Genomic DNA, 25595 nt, shown 5'->3' with positions numbered 1-25595 from the left:
AAACTGAAATTTAATTTATTATCAGTAAGAGTTAATCTTGGTTATGTAGTAACCTTTAGGGGAGATAACTGTATAATAGAGAAAGAGGGTAAAAGTGTTACTGCTAAATTAGAGAATGATTTGATGACCAGTTGAAGATGGCTAACACAGTTTATGACAATGTTAAGCCACATGATGAATGTATACATTTACTGCATAGACGTCTAGGGCATATTAATTTCAAAATGCTCAAACAAACTGTTGAATTGTCAGAGGGAGTAAAATTGAAACCCTGTAGCAAGTATTTACACTGTAATGCTTGTAGCCAAGAGAAGAGCAAGGTTACTCCTGCAAACAGACTAAATGGGTTTAAGACCAAAGAACCTTTAGAGGTTGTGTTTTCTGACATAATTGGTCCTAAAAAAACAAGTTTAGGAGGTGCCTGCTATATTCTGAGTATTATGGACCATTACTCATGATACAGTTTCTGCTATCTTATGAAAAACAAAACAGAAACATTTCAACATTTCTTTAACTGGCTAAGGTTTGCTGAGAGAAAAATGAAAAGTAAAGTAATTACTTTAGTTAATGATAATGGGACTGAGTTTGTTAACAAAAGATTCCAAACTATGTTAAAATTGGCTGGTGTTGAGCATAAATGCTCTGCACCTTACAGACCACAACATAACTCGTTTGTAGAACGAAGAGGGCAAACATTACAAGCCATGGCTCGTACTATGTTATCTGATTCAGGTTTACCTGAAACACTGTGGGGTTAGGCCATAATGTGTAGTAACCATGTTTTAAACAATGTAGTTAATACAACAACTGGAGAATTGCCATTCACTCATTGGCATGGCAGAAAGCCAAATTTAAGTTACCTACACACATTTGGAGCTCCAGCATGGGTGCATATTCCCTCACAACTAAGACTGAAAGGGCAACATAGAGCTAAGAAGTTATTTTTTGTGGGTTATAAGGCCAACCATAGATCATTTAGATTTTGGGATCAAGGCACAACTCATGTTTATCATAGTGCTAATGCAAAATTTCTTGAGCACATTGGATGGGATAAACTGGAACAGGAATCCAGCAATGATATTATTATTGACACCCAAATAGTCCCTAAAGATAAAATCAGTAAACCCCAAATAGCCATTAAAGAGGAAGGACAGGAGGAAGTAGGAGAACAGGCACAGGAGGAGGGAGAAGAACAGGAGCAGGTGGCACAGGAAAGTCCACCAGTTAGCCCTGTATTACCAAGACGTTCAACCCGAGTAACACGACCACCTGATAGGCTAGTGTTGTATGCCAAGTGAATACAGTTCCTAGTAATTATAGTGAATTTAAAATGTATCCTGCTAAGGATCAGGCTGCTTGGCAGAAAGCAATGGATAAGGAACTGGAATCATTAAAAAGACTGGAGGTATACGAAAACGTTAAGTTACCACCAGGTAAACATGCCATAGGATGTAAATGGATATATAAACGGAAGACAGGTGTAGATGGGACTGTTACCCATAAAGCCAGGTTAGCAGCACAAGGGTTCAATCAGACAGCAAATGACTACGATGATGTGTTTGCGCATAGTCTGAAGGCTACTACATTAAGGGCAGCATTAGTGTGGGCAGCTAAGGAGAAATACATCATAAATCATTTAGATGTAGAAACAGCATATCTGCATGCACCATTGCAACACACTATATATTTAAAGAAACCTTTAGGTATCAAAATAATATAACTGATTGCTGGAGATTGAAAAAGAGTCTTTATGGTTTGAAGCAATCAGGATATGAGTGGAACCAGTGTATAGTTAAGGAATTAACTAAGGTAGGTTTTGTAGCTGGCATGGCTGATCCATGTTTGTTTAAAAAGGAAAGTGATGGTGTAGTTTCATTGTTGCTATTGTTCACTGATGACATAGCATTCATCACCAAAACTGAACAAGAAGCTACTGAAATAATTTCAGTTAGAAAAGAAATTTAAAATAAAACAGGAGAAATTAAACAATATCTTGGTTTAAAGATAGATAGAACTAGGGGAGGATACAAGATCTCACAGGCAGACAAAATTAACCAATTACTAAAAAGTTTTAAAATGGAACTTTGTAAGCCGGCTAAAATACCAATGAGCCAGGAGTTTAGCAATAGTGATGTTCAAAGTCCTATTTTTGATAAGAACATTTATCACTTTGATTGGTAGTTTATTTTATCTCAGTAATTGGTCAAGGCCAGATATAGCATACAGTGTTAACCAATTAGTGAGATTTAACGCTGAGCCCACTGAACGGCACTGGCAAGGTGCTAAGCGTGTGTTAAGATATCTGAAACAATGCATTATGCATTGTATTTGGAGCCTAAAGATGAACTGAGTTTAACTGCATATGCTGGTGCAAGTTTTGCTACAGACATAAATACACGAAAATCTACATCAGGTACTGCTGTATTATTGGGAAATGTGTTGATTGGATGGAGATCTATTAGACAGAAACATCTAAGTTTGTCAATAATGGAGGCTGAATTCTCAAGTTTGTCTTTACTAAGTACAGATTTGGTTTTGTATAAACAACTACTAATTGACATGGGAATTGATGTAACAGATTCTATTGTAATTTATGAAGATAACCAATCAGCAATACAGATGGCTTCAAATATTGCTGTTAAGACAAGAACGAAACACACAGATTTAAGATATTTAAATGTGAGACAATGTGTGCAAGGTAAAATGATTAAGCGAGAATACTGTATGTCAGAAAACAATATAGCAGATCATTTTACGAAGGCCCAAGGCTCCATAAAGCATAAGGCTTGCTGTGAAGATTATGGACTTAGAATGTAAGGTTGTATATATTATCTTACCCCAAAAGGGAGAATGTTAGGAATATAAGTCACCTAACAGGTATTTGGGTTAGAAATATATAAACCAGGATAAACATTTTAATACTGTCTCTTTAACGGAATGCAAGAGCATGCAATTGGGTGTGGTTTCTCAAGCGGCCATAAGATGGAGCCAGAAACCTGGGTTGTTTAGTCTTAGTCTCAGAAGAGAGTGTGAGTGTATCTCTGTTTCCTTCTGTTGGAAAGTATTGCTGTTCCTCCATTTCTTCTAATTGAGTGATATTACTGGATTTGATGTAAGTCTGATACTGAACTGTTTTTGACACTGGGATTTGTTATTGGATTATCCCTGGATTGAAAAACTGACTGATTTACCTGTGAATGACTTTGGATTGCTTGTTTGGACTTTGCTTAACATTTCTGGAAGTAAAAACCTACATTTACTGTACAGTGTATCTGTGTGCTGTATGTGTATTATTCAAACACTACTCTCAAATACGTCTCCCTGTATGCGCTCATTCTCCTAACAGGGAATTACCTCAACAGACATGTTGCAATGGTCGAAAGTGTGAAAAATGGTCAGCAGTCACTTTTTTCAATGCCGTTGTAACTGAGCGGTCACAAAATAAATGGTTACAACTGAAGGACTGCCTGTGTTGGGGTTTTATCTTGCCAGGAGTCACCAAGCATGAGTTGGGGGGGTCATATACATTTTTGTTAAATTAAAAATAAATAAATAAACCATAAGACTTTTTACAATGCACAAGGCAGGGAGATCCTAAGCATCGTTTTGCTGTGGAGGTCGGATACCAATGGCCGGAGTTGAGTTCTGCAGGAATCATCTGCTACAAAGATCTGGGCTCCTGCCAGAATTAAAGGTCGACATTTTAGTTCATTTCTGGATTCAATAAAGCTGAACAAAGAAGGTGATAGATGTAATTTCAAGAGTATTAGTTAGCTCAGCTAAGCCAGGCTGTATTGTTTGAGATTAATATTGACACTGCCTTTGAGTTTTTAAAATGCTGCATTTTGCTGCTTTTGAAAACGGAGGAGCAGTCCTCTTGAACGAACAAAAAGAAAGGGAAAAATGTGAACTCGCTCACTTCAAGGAAAAAGGAAAAAGAAGATTCTGTTTTGAAAATACAAGTGTTGTACCCCGACCCCCACCCCCAAAATCCATTGCATAAGGGAAAACTTGGGCACTGTATTTTGAGGGAAAAGATCTTTTGTGGCATGGATTTACATTGACCCAAGAAGCAAGGTGGCGAAATCGTAAAAGCCTAACCTCATTATATGATCTGGGAATAAACCTCTGATAATCTCTTTATTCATCTAATTCCCACCAGTGTGTGGCAGAAAGTTTCCCACTGTTCTAAAGTGGAAGATTTCTTCTAACTTGTACTTGCACTTCAGAGTAGGGTTCAGCTTCCTCCAAAGCTGAATGGAGGGGTATAAAAGCAATTCTCAAATAGTTTTAACTATAAGTTGTTACATATTTGTCACACTATGACTGTGAGTTCTTTTACGACTATATGTGTATCGTTAAGTAGGACAGCAGTTTCACAAGGGGAGTCCTTTGAGGAGGTACTTCCTTTACTATATTCATCTGTATTTTCAGAACTATGTCCAGCAATGTCCAAGATTTTAATTTTTTTATTTTTCTGTAATTCTCTGTCCACATGGTTCTTGCTAGCAAAGCTACCAACTCCCCCCTTCTTCTTTTCCGGGGGGGGGGGGAGGGAGACAGAGAGAGACAGAGAGAGACAGAGAAAGGAGGAAAACTGGCTGAGTCCAATGTGGGCATCAAGCCACCTTTTGCACTTGTTCCTCTGCTGGGATCTTGTGTGAAGCACCTCCTTACTGGGCTTCCCCAAATCTTCCAGTGTCCAATTGCAGGCTTCTCTCCATCCCTGTCTTGGATTTGGGGTGAAGTAGTCTTGGTCTTCACTACCCTCCTTCTCTCTTTTCTCTCCTTTATGGCTCAAACCATCAGCCTCCTCTAGCAACTAGGAGGTGGGTGTTTCCCCAGGGCTATAGTCCCCAATACCCAATGTACAAGGTTGAACTAATACTGTCTCTCTCTGACAGCCCTGGCTAGCAACTAAGTCAACCAATAATTTCCACTCCCACATCACCAATAAAGGAGAATATTTGTATGGTGCTCTTGGTGTTCTCTAAGCTTGCAGACGTCTCATTTCTCAAACTAGGTAGCATCATCAGTGCTAATAAGTAATGGCATTTGCTCTTAGTTTATATTCTAGTGGCTTTCCCAGTCAGTGTTGATCAAAGAACCTCTAAGACCATCCCCACCAACAGTGACAGGGCAAGTCACTAGAATATAAACTGAGAGCACAACCCATTTCTTACTAGCAATGATGATGTTACCTAATTTGGATACTCAAACATCTGCAAGAAAACAACCAAACTCAGAAAGCACCAAGGACTCCCCATGTTGCTTTCTCTCCTTCTGCTGACCCACACAACCACACCAGCCTGGCCACAAAACCCATGTGCCACAATATTCAACAAGTAAAAGGGAGCACTGCATTCACAAATCACACGGAGGACTATCGCCAAAAGTGATCAGCACTGCATTTTAATACTATAAATAGGCCAGAGTTTGGAGGGAAGAAGACAACAGCAAATTGCATATGATTTACATACATGTACATATACATATTTGGATAAACACATACTTACATGAACATACATAAGTGTAGTAATATAAAGGCAGTAAGGACAAGAGAGAGTTCACAAAAATTATAAATAGGATTCACTGAGCCAAAGGATCTCAATACATTAAGGCCACAAAGAGAACAAGCCACTTGGAATTTCCTTTCTTCCAGGCAAAGGAATGGAAATCGACTTCTTTGCATCCCTCATGCACTTTCAAACTAGGCTAGAGAGGAAGTAGTGCTATTAAGGATGCATCCAGGTACCAGTTAAGAGGTATGTCAGAAGGATTGCATGGTAAGGAGGGAGGGAGGGAGGGAGAGAGAGAGATGTAGCTATTTCCTCTTCCTGTTTCAAGCACATGTGCAATGAGTTGAACTTTCCAGACTGATCAAGTCACTGGCTTCTCCCATCTTTCACAGTGCAATTTTAGGCCTTTTGAGACATTACAGTGCAATTTGTACAATAACCAAGAGGGACGTAGTGTACAAATCAAAGGTGTTTAGGCTCAAAATTTCAGTTAACCCAGAAAGTTGCTTTGAATCTCCCAGACAATAAAACAGGGAAAATCCAGATGTGCTTCTTGAAGGAAAGACAAGATCTGCCAATGAAGACATTTTTTTTTGCAAATCTCTACATATACCTGTGACTGATCCATAAGAATTAAACAGAGACTTTGTTGGATGGATCCAAAGCATCTGCCAAATCCAAGGATGGGCAACCTTTTTTAAAGCCTGAGAATTATGCTATAATGTCCTTCTGCCACTGGGGACCACAGGAAATTTGGCTAATGATGTTGTGACCTCACCAGAGTCTATGGCGGTGGTTTCTTTTTCATGATTTGGGGGAACTGGCAAGTTAAGGAGGAAAGCCACCCAACTGGCCTTTTAAAGCGCTCTCCAAAATAGGAACATTGGCTGGTTCCTAGGAGAAGCAGAGTTTCAAAGGATGCAAGGGGTACTTTAAACCTCTGCATTTGCCTCAAAAAAACCCAACAGCCAATTCCGCCCCCTCACAAATAAACCTTAAATTTTGTCTCTGCCAATGCTGCAAAAGTCCATCTCATCTCATCTCAGCAGTGTCCACAGATTGTGGGCGGGTGCGGGGGGGGGACGACACAAAATCTGCAAGATCCTTGCCATTTTGTATGTGAATGCACCAATCCATATGCAAAAGGTTTGGGTTGTGATAAATCTGCCATTGTGCAATTTTTGACCCACACCGCCTCCATCCTTGCTTTCCAAAGTCTCTAACCGAAAAAGCCAAGAAGCAAAAACGGCAAGCGGGCAGTGCCTAACTCTTGTTTCAATCAGGTCCGGCTAAGAAGGCAGCCTTGCCCAATAGACAAAAGTGAAATGAGCATTTCACATAAAGTAGGAGTGAGTCTGATCCCATCTTTCTCTAATTAGAGTGGTTATAAAACTTTCTTTAATATGTTTTCCATTCAGAAGGCAATTATTGAGATCAGTTCCAGTAAGCGGCTTTTCATGACATTCCAGTTACACAGGAGGGAAAAAGGGAACTTGACCTACTTTGGACACCACACAAAATGTGTTTGTAGAAACCAGGGTTGCTGTGCTCACAACTCCCACGTGGATCTTTCTCAAGCTCTCATCTGCTGAGGACTTTATGGTGAAGGAAGAAAATGACCAAATCCAGAATTATTTATTTCAGAAACCTTTGCTGGCCAATATTGTGTTTAAGACTGTGATGGAGCTTAGGAGCAAAAAGTGAGTGGGGTTATATCATGGAAGAGTAGAGAGGTGGGGAGGGGCTGTTACAGCAATATGCCTATCATAGAGCTGGTATAGCAGTATTCATGTATCCTGTGTCAAATTGCAGGAGACTTTGCCTTTATGTTTAGCCATCATAGCCAGGGAGCTCTAAGAGTCATAAACAGAAATCAGGTGCCTGCAACTGTAGGTTGCCCATCCTGGGTTTAGAAAGAAGCCTAAAACTGAAATGTGGAAATGAAATAATGCCCACTTCCTTAGAAGGCAACATTTGTTAGAAAGGCATCATTGGTTGGAGTTTCTGAATGGTATAAATATGCTTAAAAATCTGCATATCCTGCCATGGATCCAACAGTAACCCGTTTAAGAATTGCATGTTGAATTCTGCTCCAAGACAATTTGAGTTAATGCAGCAAAGAAATAAATGCAAAGGGATCCTGAACAAAACATCTGGAAATAAGGAGCTCTGTGCCATGCACACCTCCTTCTCTCCTACTACGCCTGAGCAAATTATATTATGCAAGTTGTCTCAACAACATGGAATTCTGGATGTTGATTTGGTAAGCCTGAATTTGGCTGAGCATTTTGGCATTTTCATGGGCAGAACTGAGATGGGCAGATCCTTCAAAGATCTTCACACAAACAACCAGAACCCACTGGAGCTGCGCAGACTCTCTGCTTCATGATCTAAATGTCTGGTTTACCCTTCCGATTATGGGAACTTGCCAAGAGCCACAGGACAAGAGGTAGCAGTTGCTAATTCTGCCAAAGAAACAGAGTCTATAATATTATCCAGTATCCAGGAGGGGATCAGGAAGGTTTTTCCAGAGATCCTTGTGTTTTTCCTCCACATAGTTTTAGCTTACAAAATCACTTCTGAACAGGATACGGTAAAAAGGCAAATAGAAAAATTGAAGACAAATAAGGAATTGGCTGCTAAAAACAGCCTCCCAATATCCTTTATTCCATCTTTGTCTGAAAACTGATTCTGTTCAAAATGTTCCTGTCAAGACCTGTTTTAACAAAGATGCAGAATCTCAGGCTGGAGGTGGTCTGAAATTGGAACCAAGTTATTGTAAACAATGTAGGGCTGACATCCAAGAAGTAACTTAAATCATTTTTACTTGAATGCAAGTCCTGAAAATAGTCCAGTATAGAATATATACCATGTGGTAATATCCACAGTATAGTCACAACCTACACTGAACAGAAATCATGTGGTAAAAAAAAGTTTACTATAGTTTACTAAAAGAGAACATCCAAATCAGTTTCATATAAGGGAAAAATACAATGCTCCAATCCTATCAAAGTGTAATAAATCCTGGATTCCTGAGGGCAGCCCCACCCTCCTCCATGATAATGTTTTCCAAATGAGTTGAAACTACAACTCCCAGAATTCCTAACATGCTTGGAGATGTAGACCCAGTTTATGCAGGAGGGCTGAGTTTGTCCATAGTTCTGCTCCCATCAGAACGGAAAGAAAGGAATTCCATTTTGTATCTTGTCCCATCAGTGAAACAAATGCCAGGCAAATTATGACTTACGTTTTCTCTTCAATGCCAGAGTTTTTGCCATATCTTTTTTGTTTAAACAACTCTTGTCCAGCAAAACCAGTTGCTATCCAGTTCCCTGCATTATGATGAAATTAACACAAGTATCTCAAGATTTCAGACCCTGGGTCTTTCAGAACTTAAATTATAAAAAGTTATATTACTCTTATAACTATTATACCGTATATAACTATTATATCAGTAATGAACACAACAATTCAACCACTCCAAAACAAGGGTTCTAGATTTTCCTTCCCTCTCTAAGAAGGCCCATAATTTCCATTTCATCAATGGAAATTGCTAGAAGGAATTTGACTTCTACTTTCCTGCGATTGGAGAGACATCTGAGCAAAGGCAATGGAAACTCATCCACGAGGAAAATGGGGCCAATTTCATTCGTAAGAAGTAAAAGAAATTACAAAAGTGAAGAATTGGGCTAGCTGCAACTGAAATACAAAATAGAGGGCCAAGGGAGTGGTGGTACAAGTTGGTCTGAAACAAGGAACAGGAATGAATGAAAATGAATGAATGAATGACCCCCTAATCATGTGGGAAGGAAGTAACGCCCTCTCTTTAACATCTAGACTATGAAAAAGCCGCTAATTCCTTTGTCCATCTTTCTTGACCTTTGAAAAAGGATGGAGAAATTTGCTGGACATTAGGGCAAAGAGTTTCTCTGTCTCAGTGAGGATATGTCCTTCAAGCACTTCAGATGACTTGGACAGAAACAACCTGATTAAGCCCACACAAAAACACATAGCCACTGCATGACATTTGCCTTAAGACAGTCAGGTAACATAGATTGAGAAAATATTTCTAGGACCTTTATGCTCCAATGACACAAGGAACCATATGAGCAAAGAAACTACATGATGGAACTTACCACCAATACAGTAAAACTTCAGAAATGTTACAGTGACTGTTACTTTTCCAAAAAGAGAAGGAGCAACACAAACAGCAAAAGATTCAACATCAATGCTAGAGAAGACAGTCCAGGAAGGAAAATTGATGGCACATTTTTAGCTACGGATGAGTGCTAAAAATTCTTCACGTGTCTTTGGGTCTTCTCGGAATACTCCAAGCATGGTGCTGGTTACAGTCTTACTGTTCATTTTCTGAACCCCTCGCATCACCATACACATGTGCCTACAGAAGGAAAAGACGGGGGGAAAATCCAATAGAAATATTTTTACTGAAAGAAAATAGCCTGTCTCTTTCTGCTGCAAAAAAAAAACAGCAGAAGCAGGATAGAAAACTTTAGCTGCGCAATTGAAATCAAATTCCATCTTGATTTCAATATAATAGCTTGCCAATTATTTTTTAAAAATCAAGCCCTCAAATATTTTCACTCTCATGTACGCTTTTATTGATGATTAAGCCATGGTATTCACTGAGGTAACCTGCAATACTGCATTATAACCACTGTGCCACTATGGCTCATAGATGATATTGATCAGTGTTGGCGAACCTTTTCAGCACTGAGCGCCAAAATGGGAGAGTGCGCGCAGGGGAACGTCAAAAACCGGAGCAGCAGTTCCCTAGCACACGCAGGGGGGGAGTGCCGGAAACTGGAACAGCAGCTCCCCAGCATGCACGGAGGGGGGAGAGCACCAGAAACCGGAACAGCAGCTCCCTGGCGCACATGTATGCGCCAGGAAGCTGAGCTTTTGGTTTCCAGCACGTGCATGTGTGCCAGCTAGCTGGTCTTTAACCACACCTGCATACCAGAAACAGGAAGACCAGGTGGCCAGCACAGACCAGCTGGCTGGGGCACATGCACACCCTGGAACCCAGAAGAGCAACGGGCGACGGCTGGCATGCCTGGAGAGATGACTCTGTGTGCCACTTCCGGCATGCATGCCATAGGTTCACCATCACAGAGAGAGAGAGAAGGAGAGAGAGAGAAATAGGATAGATAGATGATAAGAGATTATATGTAGTTCTTATAAATACATGCCAATTGCCAAGTTTCAAAATTTTGATCACATGACTGGGGAAATGCCGCAACAGTTGCGTGAAAACCAGTCATAAGTCACCTTTTTCAGTGCCATTGTTACTTCGACCAGTCACTAAACAAATGGTTGTAAGTTGAGGACTATCTGTATAGAAATTGAACAGTGAAAACTCTCTCTCTCTCTCTCTCTCTCTCTCCATTTCCCAGTTGAATTCCCTCACTCTTTGGACACATTACAAATTTTGTGTCAACTTACGTTGCCTCAATCACCACCCCAACTCCAGCGGGCTGCAAGGCTTCCGTGATGGCAACAGCAATTTGTTTTGTGAGGCGCTCCTGAACTGCAATGAAGAGGGGAAGAAGAAAAATGAATATCCTGTTCAGGAGAGAATTTCTTAAAGCCTCAACTCATTAAAGATTAAAAATTGTAAGTTTTAATCATATTTTCATGGCCCACAAAGTCTACGGATTAAGGAAGTGCCGGAAGTCTCCTTAATGGAAAGAAGTCTGTCAGAGTCCAGACAAGAAGCAAATCTTCCCCACTTTTAAAAGCAGATGCTGACCTCTGTAAATGGAAAACCACAGCCCAGGTGGTCCTCAACTTACGACTGCAACTGGGACAGGATTTGCAATCATACACCAGTTATGGCATGGTTGAGGCACCTACACACAAGATTCAATTTTAGTCATTAAGTCGTTAAGCGAATCACCATGGTTGTTAAGTGAATCCATAGCCATAAGTGCAAACCCATTCTTCCAAGTAGGCATTTTTTGTTGGAAACCAACAAAAAAAGTCACAAGTTGTTGTCATGTGACCACTGAAAGTAGTTATAAAGGCGAACCGGTTGCCAAGCAGCCGAATTGTGGTCACGTGATTGGGTGGCACATCTTACAACAGCCAGAAAGTGCTTTACAGGCCATAAAACATCTGTTCCAGGTCTGTCATAATGTCAAACAGTTGTTAAGCGATCGGTCGTAAGTTAAAGATTACCTACATCTGAAGACAGGGCCCCCTGAAAGCAAAGCAGAAAAAGATCCCGGAGGATGCAGAGCCACCTTGTGATGAGAGGTTGGGCAGGAGATTTCTTATTGGCTTACGTTCAGGCCTCTTCATCAATGTTTACTCTGCTTGTATGATTATACATTATGAAATGCAGGGGAACATATTCCCTCAACACTGTTCAACTATTTACAAAGTGTACACTACTATTACTGTTAATCTTCTCACCACTCCTTCTCACCCATCCCCTCCCACTTGACTGTTTCCTAGTATGATTTGATTGTTGATTGTACCCTATGACTGTCATTAAATGTTGTACGTTATGATTCTTGATTCTTAACAAATGTACTTTTTTATGTATATTGAGAGTATTTACACCAAGACAAATTCCTTGTGTGTCCAATCACACTTGGCCAATAAAGTATTCTATTCTATTCTATTTATTGGCTGGCCATGTTATCAATACATATTTCTGTAGATAATGTATATTTACAAATCCTTCCAAGTAGAAAGTTAGCTTATCTAGAAGCTAGGGTAGAATGCTTCTCACTGATGAACATGCCATGGTACTTATTATCATTGTTATTGTTTGCTGTCCAAAGTAAATTCCTGAGATGGGTGGCTGAATGAATGAATGAATGAATGAATGAGCTCCATGACTATGGAACTTCCTGTGTAGTGGGATATACCAGTAATAAATTGTTCACAGTACATTCATGCCTTCTTTTCTTAATAGTCACAGCTGATTAATAGCCCTTTGATATTGCACAGCAAATTCTATTAGAATGTAAAACATACATTTCATTAGGTGAAGCACAAAAGATTGTTACTTGCCTTGTAATCGTCTACTGTATATTTCCACAATCCTAGAAAGAGAAAAAAACCCAATGCATTCCATTAAGATTACTCCAGAAAAACAATAATGATAAGTCTAGGATAGTACTTCCCAAACATTTACTCAAAACCACATATAGGAAAACCTTAGTGAACTTTGAGGACCAGTCATTAGTCCCTTCCTTCAGCACTGTTAGAACTTCGATTGGATACTGTACAAATGGTTGTAACTAGAGGACTCTCTAGTTTATAAAAACAATATCACTGAGTGATCTTTATGTCATTTCAGCAAATTACTATTGGTAATTTCATCGTCTTAATAGGAATATCTGGGAAGTTTTTTAAAATATGTTTTAGTACCCACAGCAATCTTTAAATCAATTTAAATGTCCCTCTTGTGATGGGGATAGATTTGTGTATCATTACCCAAAGGAGAAAAAAAACCCACATTTACTCAATTTTGGGTAATTTACCAGAATTATGAGTTGAAATGTACTTCTTAAGATGGAAATCTCTGAAAGACCACTCCAATCACCAATTCAGCCTCTTTGATCTGCCAGAATCCAGCCTGCATTTGCCTGTTGGCAACTAGGCTTTTGCACAGAGAGTTCCTGGGGTGATCCAAAAAAACCAGGAGGATATGAAAATAAACAATCCTTTTTACTGTTACAGTTTAAATCAGGGGTCCCCAAACTTGGCAACTTTAAGACTTGTGGACTTCAACTCCAGCCAGCTGGAGAATTCTGGGAGTTGAAGTCCACAAGTCTTAAAGTTGCCAAGTTTGGAGACTTTTGGTTTAAACAAATGGGATGGGCAAGATGCTGTTGTTTTATGCTAATTTTCACTTTTTTTTCAAGACCTGCAAACTATACCACTGTTGTCGTTAGAAATTTTAGCACAAGGGATCTAGTAATAAAGTATCCTGAGATAGAATGACAGAACTTGCCATACAGCTCTCAACATGGGATGTGATGCTCCCAGACATAAGCTCTTCTAAGTCCTGATTCTTGTAATAGAAGAATTAAGGTCATGCTTCAGGCCGCCTGTGAAATACAGTAGATGCAATTGGCTTTCTTGATCCGGGAGATTATGTTTGGCCAACAGCCATAATAAGAAGTGCTCCTTAGTGAGTTGGCCAAGTTTGCTTCTGGAACAATCTCTTCTAGCTTACTTGCCAATCTAGTAAAACAAGGCTTTCAAAAAACAGTTCTTAACAACTGGGTTTGGGGAGAAAACTGCTTTGCTCTAGGTTTCCACCAACTGGTTGCCAGCAGGCTTCAGTTGCTTGATGGTAGAAACTTCCCAGAATAATTCTGTCCTGTTTTCTACAGCCCTTTAGATGTTAGGAAGATACCCTATTATGGATATCATGGCTCCCTACAGTCTTCCCTTCTCTGAGCTAAATATACCCAATGCTTCCAAATATTCCCATAAGCTTTTCTTATCCTCTTCGTTGCTGTCCTCAGGACACATTAATTTATCAATATCCTTTCTAAAATACAGCGTCCAGAACTGAATACAATAGTCTAGACTAGAGTCAGACTTACCAATACTGAATAAAGGTAATAACTTCATCTTGACATTATACAGTACTTGTGTTGACACAACCTAGTGTTGCTTCTGTTTCTTTTGCAGCTGTGTCTTACTATTAGCTCCAAAGTTACTTTCACGTGTATGTCAGCTCAATAAAGTCTCTATCACCTTATTTTATGCCCTGCACTACTGAAGCACTTTTGTTCCTGTTGAAATACTCCGGGACCTCAATACCTATGTGCGCTTCCTTCACACACAGTGTTACTTTCTGATCTATTCCTATTCTATAACTTACACTCTTCCACCTTTTGTATTTCATTCTTGAGTTTCATCTCCCCAAGAAAAAGCACATTCTTCCAAAAAGCTACTGATGCATAAAAATTAATAACAGTGAAATACGAAAAGTGACAAAATCTGGGTGGCCATCTGTCCAACTTTATACAAGACAGTTCTCAATTCCAAGAGTGTTTAGTCCAAATTATATTAACAAAAGTTAACAAAATTGCCTATCAATGGGTCACAACCCCTGGACTGCAGGCTGAGCACAAGGTGCAAGATTTTTCCAGCACTGTTTTTCTCAGTTTGGTAAGATATATTGCTAATAAGATCAAAGCAATGGCTTCTAAATGCAAATTGTACTCAGATCTTAACTTCTTGGTTTAGAGATAAAGTTTCTACTTTTTTGGCAACAGAATATATACAAATTTTCTCTATATGCAAATGCCTAGCCTCCTCCAACTGATACAAGATAAGAAGCGGCTCCTCACAGAGATTCAATTTCCTTTATCATTAACTTGAGCAATGTATTGATTGGTAAACAGGGGAAGAAAACAAGGCTTGCCGTGATTCGCAGACAGAAAGAAAATCATCAGATGGGAATGACAAATCAACATTAAAGTCCTTAGTCTGCTGCTACAATTTAGAGATAATTGGGGCGGCCACCCTAGCAATACTAATCCATTGATTTGTCCTGCCAATGCCATCCAAAACAGAAGGCTGATAACAGATTTCAAATAAATTCCCCCAGATAAAAAACAAATTAAGATGGATGAGGCACCATGTAATATTTTCAACATTTACTAACGCAGGCAGATAAAAGACGCCAATTATTACACAAGCAGCCCTTGTGTAAGTCAATAGATGTGAGGCAAGCAAATCACAAATGTCACAATGCCAGAAGGTTTCCATTGATGTGAGAAGAAGCAGTTCTCCAACAGATCACATGATCAAAATTCAAAATTTACAATGGCTGCAACATTCTGGGGTCACATGATCGCCACTTCCAACCTTCCCAGGGGCTACCAACAAGCAAAGTCAATGGGGGTAAGCTGGATTTATTTAACAACTGTATGATTTGCTTAAAAACGGTGGCAAAAAAAGGGATTGTAAAATCAGATGCAAGTCACTTAAAACCTTATTGCTTAATGATGGAGATTCCGTTCCCAATTGTCGACATAAGATAAGAATTATCTATAGGCAGCTTGGTTGGATTAACCAATATGGTCCAAGATCATCTTAACAATAGGGTGATAAATGTAGCTCCTTCTTTCTATATTATATAACCACAGTGTGATCTAAGAACCCCTATTCATGTTTTTTGGGGGGGATTCCCAACAGTTGATACCATTCTACCAAGGAAGATACAGATGGACAATGACTATAGTCTTCTTTGCTTGGAAAGAATTTCCAAAACAGATTCCAAAAGCAACTGATAGAGGGGGGAAAAATCAGAGGGGAATTTCTTTTCCTGATAACATGTTTGTCTACACATATCCCTTTTCTCCATATGCAATTGCATATGCCTCTAAAATGTTTCACAAATTTGTAAACTGCCCAGAGTCACTCTGAATCAGGCAGCATATAAATTTAATAATTATTAATTATTATGATTGCTGTTGTCATTGCTGTACAACTGCACTTTAGTTTGCTGGAAGCTTTAAAAACCACCAAACATTAGTCCTTCAGAGCGGGGTACTTAGTTCGTTTCACATGCTTTTGTGAGCTCTACAGTTTCACTCTGCGGATGGGACATCCCTGATTAAAAATGAAATTGGTGTCACGCAAATTGGATAAGAGAAATAAATCAATATAAATAAACCTGCATCGTTCTTATAAAGGCTCGGTAGAATGTGCTGCCCATTTTCCCACTCCTAGTATCACCTTTACTCTTTTCATTCCCATTTCCTCAATCAAAGAGCAAGTCGTGGGGGAGAGGAAACTATCCAGGTTTAGCAGGCTGGTGCCCACTAAGAGCCCGTCTTGTTCCCTGGGTGCCCTCCTCCTTCTGCTAGTCTGTGCAAGAGGAGAAGGCAAAGTTCAGGATGGAAACATGCTGCTGACCTACATGAACTGCAAAGTACATATATATCCAACGCACTTTCAGTCTATTTCACAATTACCACCCCAGTGACAAGAGTGCATACAACATCCTAAACCAGGGGTGTCAAACTCAATTTCATTGAGGGCAGCATCAGGGTTATGTTTGACCTTGGGGGGGCGGGGATGTGTGTGGCCAGGGTGGGTGTGGCCAGCTTGACGTCACTCATGTTGGTGGCGCCTGTGGTGGCCCAACCGCTCTGCCAGCAAAAACGAGCTCCCCAGCTGCGTTTTTTGGCTGCAACGGCTTCCTGCAGCCCTCTGCCAGCAAAAACGGAGCTCGAGAGGCTGCCTGCAGCCCCCACAAGATCTGTTTTTGTTGGCAGAGGCACTGGGGCCAGTCCTTTTCAGGTTGGTCCCTGGGCCAGATATAAACACCCTGCGCAGTCCTCGAGTTTGACACCCCTGTCTTAAACCCTAAATCTGGGCTAATAAAATACAGTTCCTGTAATCACATAGCATATTATTGCCCAGACAAACCACATTATGGCTTGGCTTGCTAGTCTGGTTTATTCAACGTGTGACAATGGCTATAATCCCAGGGTCACAAACTATATCCAACCTCATTTTAATCTAACTATGAGTGTGGTGGAAATCCATCCCTTTACTTAGAGTTTGTATGCATTCTCTCCTGCCAGCAAGTCTTAGTTCAATAAAATAATAGAATTATTCTTAATCTGACTTGAACATTAAATCAGGGTTCAAAATAGATGGGATTATGAGGGGGTCATGGGGAGACCTCTGTTTTTCTTATTAATGCCAAATGTTTGTGTGCAAGGATAGGGGAAAAATAAGATTGATTAGCCTTTTGTAGAATGGCCTTTCTATGCAGGGAGAAAAAGGAATCTGAGATTGTCCTTAAATCTGCCGCTTTTTCTTCTGTAAAAGAAATCTGCCTCTTTACCAGAGGAGATGGGAGATGCACAACCATCAAAAAGGAACTGCAAAATCCCTTGCCAAGTTTCCTGCAATTGTATGGTAACAAACAGGTTCCTATTCGCTCCTTGATCACCCATCTACTATAGGTATACAACAGTAGTGAGATTCGAATTTTTTTTTTACCACCGGTTCTGTAGACTCGGTGGGTGCGCTTTCGCTTCCGCAGAGGTTTTCTACAGACCTTTCTCTTGCAATCCTGCACTCTCCTGTGTGTTAAACAGCTGATGTGCGGCAATCACTGTGCCACACAAAGCAGCTGAGCTTCAAACCCAGGAAATAAAGGTCAGAATAGAGCCGGGGCCAGCGGGCAGACCCAGCAGCTGATCATCGGATCAACTGGTTACTCACAGATGATCCTCAGAGCTACTGGTTCAGCCAAACCGGGCCAAACCAGTAGAATACCACCCCTGGTATACAATCTTCTCACTCCACAATGGTGGGTCTGCAACTTGTCATTTAGACACGCACCAGTGTGGAGTTGTGGTTAAGGTGTTGGACTAGGAGCAAAGAGACCCAATTGTAGTTTATTTTCAGCCACAAAACCTCACTGTGTAACCTTGAACCAATCACTCCCTCTCAACCCATCTATCGTAGTTATGGGAATAAAATAGGTCTTGTAGTTAAGTACATTAGGGAAGTTAATTTTCCAGTAAAATGGCCATTCTTCCAATTAAAATGTAGTTTTGCCTCCAAGCTACATGATATTTATGAGACAGATAAATACTTCCAAAAAACTGAATCATAACTGCTTATGCTTGTATAGTTCTTGATCCCTGCAGGATACCATGAAGCATATAAGGTCAAATTTAACTGAGACAATTAAAACAGAAGGTCATAGTAGAGAAAAAACAGATTTTGTCAGACTACACTGTGAATGGAGGATTTAATATTTCAAAAAAATGCCTTCCCTGCTTATCATCTGATGCTAAGAAACATGATCTTGAATTCTTCTGTAAGAATTATTTTTAACTCCCATCTTAAATCTGACCACCTACTTTTATAAACAACCCGTCTAAACAGAGAAGCTAAAATCATCTCTGAAATGCCCAAGAATTTCTGTAATTCAGTGTTAACAACATTGGACTAGGGAGTATGAATTGGCATAAAGTAGTTTCTTATTTTTATAAACTGATAATCAATCATGGAGAATGTTTTTGATTAGAATTCTTCCTGCTTGAGTTAATCATGACATATTTAGCAAGGAGGTGAAGAAGGTGTGGTTAGCTTAGCTCCATATTAGATATCTGGACCAATATACTTGGACGGTGGGGTCCTTAGTGTTCTCTGAGCTTGGTGGCTTCCTTGCAGACATCTCATTACCAAACTAGATAAGCTGGAGCTGCTTACCACAGACAAAGTTAAACATCAGATCTTGGATTGACAGGTTAAAGCTCTATGTCTACCATTTCCAAGGCATTAAACAAGTCACTCTCCCAAGGATTTTCATAAAGCAAGGCTCTGGTACACCTCATATGTGAACCCGCTCTGATATGAAATCATTGTAAGTGGACCAAAATCACTCAGATGATTTTTATGTGTAAGGCAGAAGTAGATCACCATTGGCTTGAAAACACATCAATATCACATAGCATATTGGGGGCATATTGCAAAATTAAATGGAACCAAGACCCAAAGGAGTTTAAGAATAAAATTATTCTTATTTACTACTTCTCTACCCAAGGCTTCTTATTCAACTAGGCCCATGATGGCGAACCTATGGCACACATGCCACAAGAGGCACACAGAGCCATTTCTGCCAGCATGCAAGCTGCAGGCAAACTTACCTCACTGCGCATGCATGCGCCTGACAACTGATTTTTGGTGGGTTTGAGGCCTCCCAGAGGCTTGAGGAAGGCTTCTGCAGGCTTTTGCAGGCCGAAAACTAGCCCCGTTTTGTCACTTCCTGCTTTTCTGAAAATACCAGAAGTGATGAAACGGGGCTACTTTTCGGCCTGCAGAAGCCTTCCTCAAGCCTCTGGGAGGCCGAAAAAGGTTTCAAACCCGCCGAAAATGAGCTGTGAGGCGTAGTGCAGGTAAGGGGGTGGTGGTGGGTCGGGATTGTGCACACAAGCATAGGGGGCGGGGGGGGGCATGCATTGCCTTCTGGGTGCTGGCATGCGAGTACGAGCATGCAAGCAACACGCGCAATTTTTGGCACAGGAGCTCAAAAAGGTTAGCCACCACTGAACTAGGCACTAACCAAATATTTTCTGCCTAGGGGACCAGTCCTCTTCCCCTAAAGCTTCTATCTGTGGTGAGGGGATTCTTCCTCTCCAGGGTAAAACAGCAATGGATCCACCTATTATCAATCTTGGGAATCAAACATGAGGCTTGGGCTTTCCCATGTGAGGCCCTGAAAAGATACTGGCCCTCAATTCATAATTCTAATAGAGCTGAAATCTAAAATCCCCACAATTATAGCTCTTCACTTCCCCAGAACCCAATTTGATTTGTTTTTTTAACATCTCTATCAATCATCTTCAGCAACACCAACTCCCCTCACTCTCTTTTACATTATGACCCTTCCCCCTCTCTTCTAGTGTGACTAGCTTACTGGAACCTAAAGAACAACTGAATTAAATAGCTCAACATTTTGCATATAGTTGAATCTGGGAATCATTTCCTTTACTTTATCTCTACCTCTGTCTCTATATCTTTATCTCCTTCAAGTCAGTTTAGACCAAGGGTCTTCAAACTTGGCAAGTTTAAGACTTGTGGACTTCAGCTCCCAGAGTTCCTGAGCTAACATGACTGGAGGAGGAATTCTGGGAGTTGAAGTCCACAAGTCTTAAAACTGTCAAGTTTGAAGACCCCTGGTTTAGACTCCTGGTGACTATATGAGCAAACCATGCTCTTTTCTCGGCAACATTGTTGGAAGTGAGTTGCTGTTGCCATTACCTTTACCTTAGGGTTAAAAAAAAAAACTGTACCAAAATCACCCAGCTAGCTGTGTGCCTAAGGCAGAATTAGAACTCACCACCTCCCGTTCTCTAGCCCAGGGAGAACCACCGGTCCGTGGAACAAGTCCTACCGGGCCGCTGGTTTGCTAGGCGCCGCCATCTTTTTGATGAAAAGTGCTTCCGGTGAGCTTTTCCGGAGAAAGCTCACCGGAAGCACTTTTTCATAAAAAGATGGCGGCGCTAGCTCGTGAGCTTTTCCGGTAGAAAGCCATTTACCCAGAAAAGCTCACCGACGGCGCCGCTTATCTTTTGATGAAAGTGCTTCCGTGAGGTCACCGGAAGCACTTTTTCATCAAAAGATGGCGGCGCCAGCTAATGCCGGTACCGGGCCACGCCATAAAAAAGGTTGGGGATACCGGGCCGCGGCATAAGAAAGGTTGGGGATCACTGCTCTAGCCCAGTGCTTTCATACTAGTTTTACTTTGGTTACCTGCAGTTAAATAAGTCACATTACTTTAAGTATTTGTTTTTCTTACCTTGCAAGCTTGCTGAGCCCAAGGACTTGTTTGTTGGGAAGATAACCTATATGCACCTAGGCAGAAGGAGAACAAGTCATTAAACAAAGTTCAGGACTTATTGACCTGGGAGATTCATGCATGTGCACCCATGCCATGTCATACATGACCCAGAAAGTAGCTTTTTAAAAACTGGTGAGTGAGTGGAGCAAACATGCATGCAGTCGCGTAAGTTTTAAAAGGTCAAGGATAAAGAAAAATCCAACATGCTTGTGAACTCACTTCCCACTTTTTTCCTTTCTTTCCTGTAAAGAATAGAAGATGCAATCAGAAATATTTCACAGTTTAGTATTTATTAAGCTTATTGAAAAAGCCAAGAGTGACTACGTAAGTCCTAAAAATAGCAATGCAAGTATGGAAATATTTCCTAGCTTGAGATCAATTTGAAAATCTGCTAAATCAAAAATAAGCGGGATACAGTACTATACATTTCCTATCACATGACTAAATGTGGCGCGTCTGAGCTGGTAGCCCAGGGAAAAAATGCTTTCTTTAGTAGTTCATTATATTTATGGACTTTTTAGCAAATCTGATAAAGACAAGGATGCAAAGATGGGAAATGCAGAAGGCAAACAATCTCAGAAACAATAAATGAAGCAAAGAGATCACTGAAGGGAGAAGTGGGTAGCTTCTGACCTTATAGCTACCTGCAACCTTTGGCCTCTGTTTAGTCTTCTAACAAAAACAATCTGTTCCACTGCTCAGCAACCAAGGAAAAAAGATGACTTAAGTAAGAGAGAAAGAAGAAGAGTATGCCAAAACGAGGAAAATGGGCGGCCTTATTCATTTTTGGCTGTGGCCCTAATTCTATTGCTTTTGCCCTATCTGCTATATGATGTGACCCTTTGATCCTGAAGCCCTGGATAACAAATGATGCTCATCAGTGGCTTAGGGCAGTGATCCCCAACCTTTTTATGGCGCAGCCCCAACCTTTTTATGGCATTAGCTGGGCGCCGCCATCTTTTTGATGAAAAAGTGCTTCCGGTGAGCTTTCTACCACGAGCCGCCATTTTGATAGGGCCGGTGATTTCACCGAAAGCTCACCGGAAGCACTTTTTCATCAAAAAGATGGTGGCGCCCAGCAAGCCAGCGGCCCGGTAGGACTTGTTCCACGGACGGTAACGGTCCGCGGACCGGTGGTTGGGGACCCCTGGCTTAGGGGCAAGGCTAATGATTCCTCCCATCTGTTGTGGTTAGCACAACACACCTGAAGGCAGCAGGTGCAGATGGCTGAGGAGAGCGATGACTCTGATGAGGGGCCAGGACCATCGGGGAGTGGACTGCTGCCTTCAGAGATTGTGGGGGCTGGAAGCAGTGACAAGGAGATTCCCGAGGAGCCTGTGCCAAGTGCAGCATGAAGGATTACTCGGAGGAAAGAACAGTTACAGCAGCACAGGCGACTCGGAGTAAGGATGCAAGGTAATGGCCCCTCCCTCAAGAGGATAAAAGCCAGGTTTGGAAAAGCGTTTTTTACAGACAGCAAAGAGGCTCTTAAACTCAACTGGTGGACATCTTAATTCGTGTTTGGAGAATTTTGTAAATTAGTTATTATCTCTGGGTTTTTGGGAGCCTTGACAAACAACTTGGCAAGGCTCTTTCTTGTTGGAGCTAATTAGTGGAAAGCAGCCATCAGAACAGAATTCGTTATTAAACCTTAAAAGGTGGAGGCTGCTGCCTTTGTCTGTGTTTGCTCTTTGGGAACCCGGTTGGGTCAGAACACCATCTGGCTACAAAGGATTTCAGAGATAACCAGAGGTGCTATTCAGCTGGTTTGCACTTACTTGGGCGAACCGGTAGCAAGAATTTGGCGTGGGTCGCTGAACCGGTAGCAACATCTAGCTGACCACGCCCCCAACCCGGTCGCCCAGTTTCCACTCACTCGCTTGCCCCGCCCACCCGATGCTCGCTGCCCCAGTTTAAAGGAGGACTGCTCCCCCACCCTAGCCACGCATTTTCAAGCAACCACTTGAAAACACATGACTGTGGGAGGAGCAGCAGTCCGTTAACCTGCAAAACTGTTCCAAGGCTGGATTCTTCATGGACACTAGAAGTATTGCTTCCCCTTGTGAGTAAAGTGCCTGGAGCGAGAGGGAAAGAACGCTGGGGGAGGGGGGGGAAATCCAGCCATGGGGAAGTTTGCAGGAGCTTCAAATGCAAGTCCGTTTACCTGCAGAACTTCTCTAATGCTGGATTCACTTCCCCTTGTGAGTAAGGTGCCTGGAGTGAGAGGGAATGAAGGCTGACAGGGGGGTGTGTGTGAGAAAGAGAGAGAGAGAGAGAGAGAAAGGAAGGGAGAAAAAGACAGAAAGAGACAAAGAAAGAGAAAGAAAAAGAAATAGGAAGGGAGAGAGAGATAGAGAAAACTCTGTGCTATTATTTTTAATTGTTCCATTATTTATCATGTGTTAATATTTTACACTGTCCCTACACCTAGAGTGATATGTGTCTTTAAGGAAGTATGATATTTAATTGAAAAGAAGTGTTAAAGATGTTAAGATTTTAATGATTATTAATGATAGAACTGAATTGGAATGGAATGAGGGTTTATAATTACATATATTTATAATCTTTTTTTTTCAAGAATATAGTGTGTATTATAAGAATGTACCAAGCAGAATTCGATTGGAAGTTATGTATTATGTATTATATTGAAGGCCATAACCTTAAGGTATATATTGAAGTTTAAATAAGAGTTGAATGGATGTAATTAAAAGATATAAAGGTCTCATACTCCAATTAGTAACTACAGGAGAAAGCTTGTTTAATGAGAAAAGATAATATGAAATTGAAACAGAACAGACAAAAGTATAAATATAATGATTTGAATTGAGATGAGATAATCAAAATAAAATTGAGAAAATTAAAAGAGGGGAAAAACTATATAGAAAATGTAGAATAGTATAAGATATGGAATAGAACACAAAAAGGAGCATGAAATTGAGCTTTGTGTCTGTATAAAGAAGTTCAACCCGGGACCATGCTATTTTCAAAAAATATGTTTTACTTGTATTTTGTATGTGTGAAAACCCAAATAAAACTTTATTTAAAAAAAAAATCACTGTCTAGCACGCCATAGAAGTCATTAGTTGTTTAGCAAAAAAAAAAAAAAAAAAAGGACAAATTGGGAGAGAACAGTATACACTAAAGATCTTATGAAATACAATGCACAGAGAAAGGGCAACATCAGTTCAAGTCAGTGACAAATATCCTGAGGTCTTGAACTATATTGCGCTTTCAAAAGTCCCTTTGCAACCAGCCTTCAAAATTTTCTAACTCTTAACTTTTGAGCTTGACTCCTGGTACCTAGGAATCAAATTACCCTAGTAATTTCCCTTCCACAGATTAACCAGTTCCAGCCCTGTTTAGCTTCTAAACTAAACTTTGCCGGAGCTACTCCTTGTTGAAATCCTTTCTGATTATAATTATAAAGAAATGAAACATGGTTTCCTGGCATAAGGTTGGAAGTCCACCAAAACTATAGAGGAAACTGTAAAATAAACCAAGCATAAATTTTAAAATAAAACTCTCCTCCAAAAAGCCTGATCCATCACTGTTCCACCCAAGGTGACCTTTGACCATTTAACAACTAGCTTCTCCTGGTTTAAAGCTCCATACTTTTTAATCAGTATTTTTAGCAATAAGTGGAGAAGCGACTCTGAGTCAATTCGATCAGACAGTATCAGCATTCAGAATTCCGTCTAGCTAGGCTACATGGATATGAAAATGTTCCCTTTGAAAGGAATGGAGAGGGGAAATGAAGAAAATAAAGGTAAGTAGAAAAATTGTTCTTACTGTGCTGAATAGGCCAAGGGCATTTTCAAATGGGTCTCTTGTGACCCAGAAGAAGTCAAAGCTTATGTCTGTGATGATCAAATTTAATACAGAGATCTCTGCCCACAAGGCATGCCGTCAGGGGTATTACATGAAGGGCATTGAAATGAAATGTCAGAAACTATTAGGAGAGAAATACTGGCTCGTGCAGGGTGATCGAAGCAAGAAGGAAACTGACAGGGCTCTTGCTAAAGAAGGTGAACATTGTGCTTGGAGGGTTTGTTGTTGAGGTAAGATAGCCTTGACCCCAGCATGTCCTACTCATTCACTAAAAACCTATAGAGTCCAACAAGCAAGTTGGAGTCTGATTTCAATCCACTTTGTTTCTCTTTTATCAACTTTCTGACATTTCAGGTCTTTATAAACCTGAATTAAATTAAAATGAACTTATCAGTATATCCAAAATGTATAGAAGCAATACATTTATTGGTATTTCTTCTTTTCAGGAAATTTTAGGACAGCCCCTAGCCCAGTATAACAGAACATAACACAAAAAATGACATAACATAACAATAACATGACATCTTATATAACATAATATATAACATAACATAGCACATAACATTATTCTGGACAGATAAGATTCAGTTTGCATGTTTGAAAGGACTCCCTTCTAATAATGTACTCTACATTATATATAATGTATAACATTATATATAATGTACTATAAACTTCAGTCTGACATCAATTACATTTTTCGTTCCCCCTTCTTTTTTTCCTAGTCAGTTTCTCTGACAAAGATTATATGAAATTCAAAAGCTTGCATTCCACAACATTTCCTATACGTACCAATCTAATACTTTTAGTCATAAACCACATTATGCAAATTACAGAAAAAAGATTAAGAAGTTCTTAAGAAAAAGAAGCTAAAAGAGGGAAGG

At 40.4% G+C, this 25595-nt stretch overlaps 1 protein-coding gene across 1 annotated transcript in view; it reads right to left on the bottom strand.

The window, feature by feature from the left end:
* Positions 1-5391: 5391 nt before the first annotated feature.
* GCH1 (GTP cyclohydrolase 1) overlaps positions 5392-25595 on the bottom strand; it is a 48226-nt gene continuing 28022 nt past the window's right edge. The window contains exons 3-6 of the mRNA XM_026670239.2: positions 20845-20900; positions 12561-12592; positions 10983-11067; positions 5392-9918 (exon numbers count right to left, since the gene is read on the bottom strand). Coding sequence (XP_026526024.1) covers positions 9792-9918; positions 10983-11067; positions 12561-12592; positions 20845-20900 — 300 coding nt within the window. The 3' untranslated portion in view covers positions 5392-9791. The remainder of the gene's footprint in view (positions 9919-10982; positions 11068-12560; positions 12593-20844; positions 20901-25595) is intronic.

This window comes from Notechis scutatus, chromosome 1 (genome assembly GCF_049901735.1).
Source record: "Notechis scutatus isolate UNSWTSFEM ecotype Mainland chromosome 1, rNotScu1.2, whole genome shotgun sequence".
Classification (NCBI taxonomy): domain Eukaryota; kingdom Metazoa; phylum Chordata; class Lepidosauria; order Squamata; family Elapidae; genus Notechis; species Notechis scutatus.
This window is presented reverse-complemented; position numbering and strand designations above follow the sequence as displayed.